General features: G+C 37.8%; 1 protein-coding gene across 3 annotated transcripts in view; it reads left to right on the top strand.

Annotated features, from left to right (window-relative positions):
• LOC122651820 (50S ribosomal protein HLP, mitochondrial-like) overlaps nt 1-9,035 on the top strand; it is a 30,396-nt gene that overhangs the window by 1,758 nt on the left and 19,603 nt on the right. The window contains exons 3-5 of one of the 3 annotated variants that reach the window (XM_043845374.1): nt 3,504-3,604; nt 6,911-7,301; nt 8,906-8,939. In XM_043845374.1, coding sequence (XP_043701309.1) covers nt 3,504-3,604; nt 6,911-7,282 — 473 coding nt within the window. In that variant the 3' untranslated portion in view covers nt 7,283-7,301; nt 8,906-8,939. Of the gene's footprint in view, nt 1-3,503; nt 3,605-6,907; nt 7,302-8,905; nt 8,940-9,035 lie in introns of those variants that run through there. The other 2 variants (XM_043845372.1, XM_043845373.1) reach the window with 2 other exon arrangements.

Genomic DNA, 9,035 nt, shown 5'->3' with positions numbered 1-9,035 from the left:
AGGACTCCCATCTCCTACTGACTTGTTATTCAGCCATTACATGGACTCATTTAACTCTAAGCCGCATTACCACACACACACTATATAACTCCTCCCAACGTTTGACTACACTCCTACATTATAGCACTCACGAATCGCATATATATATATATATATATATATATATATATATATATATAGACTCCTCCAAACATTTGACTACCCTCCTACATTATAGCAACTCACGAATCACCGTACTTCCTACAGATTAGGACTCCCATCTCCTACTGACTTGTTATTCAGCCATTACATGGACTCATTTAACTCTAAGCCGCATTACCACACACACACTATATAACTCCTCCCAACGTTTGACTACACTCCTACATTATAGCACTCACGAATCACCATACTTTCTACAGATTAGGACTCCCAACAATCTCCTACTTGTTATTCAGCCATTACATGGACTCATTCAACTCTAAGCCGCATTACCCACACTATATAGACTCCTCCCAATGTTTGACTACCCTCCTACATTATAGCACTCACAAATCACCATACTTCCTACAGATTAGGACTCCCAACAATCTCCTACTGACTTGTTATTCAGCCATTACATGGACTCATTCAACTCTAAGCCGCATTATCCATTCAACCCTGCATACATGGAATTAATTGAAGAAAAACAGGCATATAACATCCTTTCCCTCTTAAACATTACCCTTTTCTTCAAGAATGAACCCAGGAAACCTATTGTTCAGCTGTTGCACATCCTCCCAAGTCACATCCGATGGAGAGAGCCCCTTCCAATGTATAAGCATTTCATTGCGCTGCTTCTGAGTTTGACAATCCAGCATGGTTTGTGGTTGAGAAATGACAATACCTTCTTCTTCTTGAAGATTAGGTAGTTCATGTTGCACTTGTACAGCTGTTCCCACCTTCTCCTTCAAATAAGATAGAGATCTTAAGAGTAGCTACCACTAGATTCATGTCCGTCTAGGAGATGAATAGAAGACTACTTCTAAAATAAAGGATGGATTATATGAGTGGAAGATCATGCCCTATGGCCTTACTAATGCTCCTAGCACCTTCATGAGAGTTATGACAAAGGTACTTTGTCCTTTTATCGACATGTTCCTTGTTCACTTTGACAACATTTTAATTTACGTAAAGAAAATGAAGAACATTTATACCACTTGAGGCCTGTGATTCGAGTCCTACATGCTGAAAGCTCTATATCAACCTCACAAGAAGTGTTCGTTCGTGTTACCCAAGGTTATCTTCCTTGTTTGCACTGTGTCGTTAGGGGCATAGAAGCTGATCTGGATAAGGTCTAAAGCATTGTCGATTGGCTTAAACCTATGACTTTTATGGAGGTCCAAAGTTGTCATGGCTTAGTATCTTTCTATCAATGACTCATTAAAGGGTTCAGCCTATTACTGAGTGCATGAAGCAAAGCAAGGGCAAGTTCCTGTGGGCTCCAGCCACTACAAAAGCTTTCACATTCGTCAAAAAGATGACAAAGGCTCCGGTAATACAACCAGATTTTGACTGCATATTTAAAGTTGCCACGGATGCTTCTCATGTTGGTGTTGGTGACATTCTGATGCAAGGTGGCCACTCTATTGCTTTCTATAGTGAAAACTAGAATGATGCAAAAAAGAGGTACTCCACTTATGATCTCAAGCTATATACAGTAGTACAAGTCTTGAAGCAGTGGAGGCACTACTTAATCGGCTAGGAGTTTGTACTTTTCTTTGACTGGTAGCAATACCAACTTAAGCACACCAATCATCAGCATCAATAGTAGAGAAAAATCTTCGTGTCAAACAAATCCAGATTGAGTTTGCAAGAAGTGGCTCATCACAGCCTAACAGGAAGAACTTCTATGTTCTATTCCAACCTGTAGGTTGAATCCTCTTTATGTTCAATTTGGAGACACTTCAAAGCTGTTTAGACTTTCCAACAGAGACAGAGAGAGATAACGAGAGAGACAAGAGAGACAGAGAGAGATAACGAACAGTCGAGGGTTGTGGTTTTTGCCCGATAGTTTGGGGATCAAAGTAGATTCACAAAAATAAATGGTGTTTATAGTTGGGTTACATTTTGTTGAATCAAATATGGGTCCACCTGTATATGTTGCACATTTACATAGAAAAAGTGGAATCATGTGGATTCATGAACCCAAATCCATTCATCACCAATTTGAACCAAACAGTTTGTATAATTCAGATTCATGAATCAATTGATACATCACCAGTTGGTTCATCTAACCAAACACTTCCTTAGGGATCCTAGTTAGAGTCTAGTTTCTATTTTATAGGTTTTATTAATTAGTTTCTTACTTAGATTAGGGTTGGGTTGTTTTATTATAAATACATGTATGTGGTTGAACAGAAAAGAGACAGAGATTGAAGAAAAAAGAGCTATTGATGAAGCTGTGAGATGCGGCGATGGTGAGATACTGTGCGTTAGAACCCCTGGGTGAGAGGATGATGGGCTGAGATAGCCTGGCTGAAATAGCTGATCCTATTCCCCCCTTCTATATCCCTTTCTTCTTCTTTCCTAATCTTTGATGTTCTTCTTCATAATAGCAATAAAAAAAGAGTTTCAGTTTTTTAATTTTGTTCTTTTTATTGTATTAATCCTGCTGCAATCGATCTCCCGCTGGTTTCCCTGGTTCGAGGTCGACTTTGCATTAGAAAGTTCATATTCTTTAAAAAAAAAAATGCAAAATCCAACTTGTGTGGACTGATATGACTAGAAACTTGTCAACCCGGCAGAGACTTGTGCCACGCTTAGCATATATTGACCAAATTTCCATTACCTATTAGTATTGGTTTAAATACGAAGTCCCATGTGCACCTCATAGAATTACGGTGAATTCATCATTTTTTTTTTGCTTTTATTCCTTAAAATATTTTTAAATTTATGATTTTTTTTTGTTTTAAAGTTTGGCAAAATCAATTCATGTCTGAGAAGCATATTTTCCTTGTTGGGAATTTACTCAAATAATGACCCTTGAATTTCAATTGTTAAATAAAAGTGCATGTCTAACTTGCAAGGAGGCAGTAGAAGGTGGCCATGTTTTGTAACATAATGACTTTGGGCTTTGTGTTGTAGATATGTCTTGCAGCAATACTATAGCCATCCACCTCAGAAAGGGGTTGTAACTTTGAGCCAATCTAGGGTCTGTGCCAATACTCTACTCATCTCTTGTAACACCAGATGCCTTTTTCCCCTTCCTGTTGTTGAATCTTTGCTAAGCTGAACAGAAAAATGTCAGACTGTTTTTAACTATCTGTCCCCTATATCTATTTTCTACAGATTTGTACATTGTGTTGATGCATTTCAATAAAGTGCTGAAATTCCACAAGCCTTCTAATTTAAAATATGTTGAACATGAAATATCAAAATTTGATTATGAGAATGGAAATCTCATATTTCAAAACTTAAAGCAAACTTTTCCTTCTGTTACTGAGGAATGACATCTCACTGACTCTAAATGAGCAAAAACACAGTGGGTCGTTCGATGTTGGGTGGCCTTGGCAACAACTCTCAGGGTTTGCTTGGAACTTCACACGAGATAATGAGGATGACATGCAACAAATTCTTATCTCAAGTAAGTTCATTACTTCTTATCCTGCTTACTTTCTTTGGCACTTGCAAGTTACATATGTAATGATTCAGACATCTTATTTAATTTAAGATAGTCATTGATTTTTTATTTCTCCTCTCTGCATGGAGTGCTCAAATTTGCTTTGGTGCTTTGTGGACATGGGGCTTTATAGCTATGTTTTAAATACAAGTTAGCTATTAGATCAGGAAACCAAAACCTGCTTCATTTATCGAGGAGCCATAAAATTATGAGGCAGTACACCTATGGGCAAGTAGATGGAAGAAAACTAATTTCCTGTGCACTCGGCCATACATGTGACACAAATCCCTATTGATGAAAGTGATTATTGAATAAAGTTTTAGTGTTCTCACCATCTCTTCTGTTTGTAAAGATGACTGAAAGTGATCTGATGGTTAAGATCATATGTTTGGATCAATATTTGGCATAAATAGTGTGGTTAGAATGTTTTCCAGGCATGGAATGCTGTGAAATGGTTTATGGATATCAGGCTTTTCTGCTTTGAACAAAGATCTTTTCATGGCTTGATGTCTCATCCACATGTATGCAAAAGTCTGTGCAAGCCTATAAGAGTCTCATCATGATCTACTCAACTAGCCTAGAATTTAATGTTGTCAGTCAATAAATTAAATGCTATCATTGCTAGCTGATCAGCCTTTTGCTTTTTACTTTACATAACGGGATGAGAAATTCTTAACTTAATTATTAAAATATGGCAAAGTAGTTAATTTTGACCACCCAGTCTCCTAAAATTTGATGATCCACCTATCTTAAACCGTGAATCTTTAAATAATCAGCAAGAGCAAGGGTCAGTCGTTGGGTGGGGCCAACTTTGGGTCATCTTTTGGTCCAGCTCATTGCCCTATGTTGAATAGCCAGCTCAGTTTTAGGAGATGATGGGTTATTGATTATTCCTTTTTTGGTTTTTGTTTCTCTCTCTCTCTCTCATAGTTGAGTTACTTTGATCCAATTGGTTTAGTTTTCATGGTTTAAGTAGTGTAGTAGTTGGTCTAATATTTAGTAAGATAGAATGGGTTAAATAACTTTTATACATTGGCAAGAGAATTAGAACAGGACTATTCTAGCTCTGTCGAGACATGATGCTTTATGAAAACTGAAAATTTTTGTTGGTATAACTGATTACTGCTTTTAGGTGAGCCTTTGCGCAACGGTTAAGTTGTGCGATTGCTACCTGTTGGTTGCGGGTTCAAAACTTGGAAACAGTCCCTCCCAGACCCTGCAGTAGTGGGGAGCCTCGTGCACTGGGATGCTTTTTTTTTTTTTTTTTTTACAACTGATTAGCGTTTTTCTTCATTTTTCCTTGTGGATGCTGGAATGACCATTGCTCAGGTAACAGAGTATGATTTTCCTGTTTATCACCTTATTATTTCCCTTGGTTTTCCTCAATATGTTTATTGCGATCATCCTCAGTCATCACTTCCCATACAAGTCACTAATTTCCTCCATCACATTCCTAACCATTAACCCTAATTCTTCATGACCACAACTTGGAGATTTCAACCTTGTCAGTCTATAACCTTCCTCAAACTCCGAGCCATCCTACCCAGGCCACCTTGTTTTTATTTTCCATCTTGACCATTCTTAACACCCTTATCCTTCTTCAGACACTAATACTAGAACCCCTCATCTCTCTCAATGTAATCTTAATTCTGACCTGCAGTGATTTTTCAATTTAGGGATATGAATTCCAGCTATGCTAATCTGTTTGACTTTTGCATCCATATCTTTCCTGTTAACATATCTACATATTCGTTCTTCTTCTTCAAAATTTGGTGTCTAATTTTTATAATTCTACCTTAATCTCTTTGCTCGCATGTAAAGTAGTTACACACCTACATGTGGTGTTTCAACAAATTTTGCAGCTTTGCTGACCTGTAAAGTAGTTACCCCTACATGTAGTGTTTCAACAAATTTTGCTCACCTAGGCAATGCCTATTATGGAACTTACCTAGGAAGGCAAAATGCCTAGAAATTCCTTGCCGCTCAGATTGCATTGGGCTCTAGTGATCTCGAAGTCATAAGACCCATCAGTATGGAGACTTCCTAAACCTGAGACGTGTTTGTGTAATTGTGCATGCAGAGCCTACCTGTATCAATATTACCAATGATTCTGAACCTGCAATAATATTTTCAAGTAGCCTGATTTCTGTTATAAGAACAGACAATTTGAAGAAATTCTTGTTTTTGAGGATGAAAAGACTCCCGTGTGATGAAAAAATCTATATATCCTCATTAGTGGGTCTTTATTCACCACCCTTCCCATTCTTCTTTTTCTTTCTCTGATATCTTTTCTTGGACAAAATTGAAAGTCATTTGGTATCTGAAATTTGTACTTTCTGTAACTTCTCTGAATGTATTACTTTTCCTTTAGGAACTTGCTGTACACCCAATCTAATTTTGGAGTGATATTTGTTCATTTTTATGCATTCTTTTCTCAGAGTTTGAACTTTCTTTTCTCATATTTTCTTAAGTGTCTGCTGGGCGCTTGGGACCATTTGAGCTATCAAGTATCAACCGCTGTACAAGGCATGGTTTATTTTTTTAAACATTGGTACAAATTTCTTTATTACTGACAGTTTGGGTACTCAGAAAGAATCCAAAATTTTGGCAAAGAGAAACAAAAAGATGATTGTCGGTAACCTGCTCATAAGGTTACATTTATAACTAGTTTGGTGATTCTTAACAAAGAACTCTACTGTACCTATCTGAAAAATAAAAAATGGGAGGCTGAACCTTGGCACGATGGGGTTTGAATAATAAGATGCAGTATTTCTGGTCAGAGAATCCACCAACTTGATTAAGTGTTGAAGTCTCATCAGGGATGATGCATTGTGTAGCTTGTCTTAGTTGGTTTTTAGAGAGTCGAGTTATAAGTTGTACAGATATTACATGTGCCTACTTTGTTCTGTGTGAGTGTTACATGTAAGTGGTGTGAAATCTATTAAGAGAGTAAAATTATTAGTGATAATTTGTACTTAAAAGTTTGAAATATGAATAAATTTATGATATTTCAGTTTTTTTTTTAAAGGGAACTCTGCGGCAGCCTAATTTCATTTTGATAAAGTAAACTGCAATCATCAGCTGACCACATTTAATTGGAATAAGGCTGAGTAGTTGTTGTTGTAATAGCAATTTTCCATCTTGTGCATTCCTATCCAAATTGTTTGACATGTTTCAAATTAGGATTTTGTATCTGTAACATTCTCATTCTCAAGATATGTCCAGTAACTAGTGAGCGGGCTTGAAGTGTTCTTGCATTTTTTGCAGCAGCATAGAACGTTCATACAGATGAGGACCAATCTGAAAGTTGTGGATAACTCAGGGGCGAAGCGGGTGATGTGCATACAAGCTCTGAAGGGTAAGAAAGGGGCAAGGTTGGGAGACACAATAATAGCATCAGTAAAGGAAGCCCAGCCTCGGGGCAAAGTGAAGAAAGGGGATGTTGTATATGGTGTGGTTGTGCGTGCTGCTATGCAGAGGGGCCGTTGTGATGGGAGTGAGATCAAGTTTGATGACAATGCAGTAGTCCTTGTCAACAAGCAAGGAGAGCCAATTGGAACTCGAGTATTTGGGCCTGTCCCACATGAGTTGAGGAAGAAAAAGCATGTTAAAATTCTCACTCTAGCAGAGCATATTGCTTGAGGTATCATTTTCATTCTTTCCTCTTTTTTTTTGGGGGGGGGTGGGGTTGGAGGGGGGGGGGGGACGGGACGGGTGTCAATTGGTTATTAGCGGCTTAATGTTGCGTTGTGAAAGAACAATGTGATGCCATGTTTGATTGGACTCTTTAAGCTGCCTTTTTTGTTGCAAGTACTGCATCAATCTTTGTTAGGAGTAAATGCCCCCCCCCACCCCCTTTCCCACCCCCTTTTTTTTTCTTCTGAACCTTGTATCTGTGTGTCATGCTTAATATGAAAATATTTAAGTTTCATGGACAGGTCGTTTAGTTGCCTTTTATTTTTTGGGAGGGGTGGGGGTGATTGGGTTCTTGTCTTGGTAAGATAGTTTATAAGAATGCAAGGAAACAAAATCGGGAAAAAGAAAGTAAAGATTTTTCAAATTTTATGATTTTTTTTAGAGGAGTTGTTAATCCAAAATAAAAATAAAAAAACTTGGGGATTTTGCTACAAGAGGCAAGTTTAATTAAATTTTCTGCTATTTAAGCAAATAAAAAAGTAAAGATTAAACATGATTCTCTCCGATTCAAAAAAAATTTGTGTTTGGAATCGGGGTGCCACTGATACAGTGTTGAATTGCGCAATGCACTCAAATCTGATTCAGATACTAAAACTCAAGTTTCAATCCCAAAACCTCTACTTTTTCTCAAAATCCCTTTGAATTTTATATAGTATGAATTTTTTTTTTTCCAATTTTGGAGGTAGATTCTGATTCTGATTCTAATTGATGGCCATGGAAGAGGGTTAAGAAGACCTTAACGGAAGGACAAGAATATGTGTACTCAAACAAACCTAACACCCATGCTTGTGATGGTAACAAATATGCGGTGGGTAACACCGTTATGGGAACCAGGGAGTCTCACACCCAGGGAGTTCATCACCCGGGACTTCCTACGCCTGAGATGTGCTTGTGTAATTGTGCATGCAGGGCCTACCTGTATAAATATTAACAATGTATCTGAACCTGCAATATTATTTTCTCAGTTGCAAATGATAGTCTGATTTCTGTTACATAGCAACAGATATTTTGGAGAAATTCTTGTTCTTTAGCTGCAGTATCATGATTTCAAAAGAGGGTTTTATAAGGGCTGCCCAGCCTTCTCCCTTGTCGGTAGAGGGTTTTCTAAAGGGCAGTGTAAAAATCAGAATAGGAGAGAGAAATGTCAAAATGGATCCCACTGTTTATTATGTGAGGACAGTATAAAGGAAGGGGCGCCGTTCTCTGTGCTGCAGCACAGTCTACACCCAGGCACATGGGGGTGGGCGCAATGACCACCCTGCCCCTTGCATAGGCTGCCCATGTGCCTGGGCGCAAGCTGCGCTGTGGCACAGAGAACATTCTCCCATAAAGGAATTTGTACAAGGACAGTATAACAATTTTCAAGAATGGATCAACTGCACGTACCAATAGGTGAACGTACATCTTAGAGCCTATCACATTTTAATTCTGTTTTCATAAAAACCCCTCCTCCCCTTGTATATGGCAAAAATAGTATAGGTGGTTAGGTCTCACATGTATGCTCACCTGTTGGTACGTGCAGAGGAATTGAACTCGAACTCGCAATTTTCCCCCTTTGTTAGTATACCCTATTTATTTTGTTGTAAATTTTTCTCTACATATGATATTTTATATGAAAAATTTCCTTCATTAATTTCTTTTTTATTTTTCAACGCCTTATTTTGTATTTTACATTAAAACATACAGTGGAAAATCATTT

Source organism: Telopea speciosissima, chromosome 2 (assembly GCF_018873765.1).
Source record: "Telopea speciosissima isolate NSW1024214 ecotype Mountain lineage chromosome 2, Tspe_v1, whole genome shotgun sequence".
Lineage (NCBI taxonomy): Eukaryota > Viridiplantae > Streptophyta > Magnoliopsida > Proteales > Proteaceae > Telopea > Telopea speciosissima.
The sequence above is the reverse complement of the archived record's forward strand: the minus strand, read 5'-3'. Positions and strand labels throughout refer to the sequence as shown.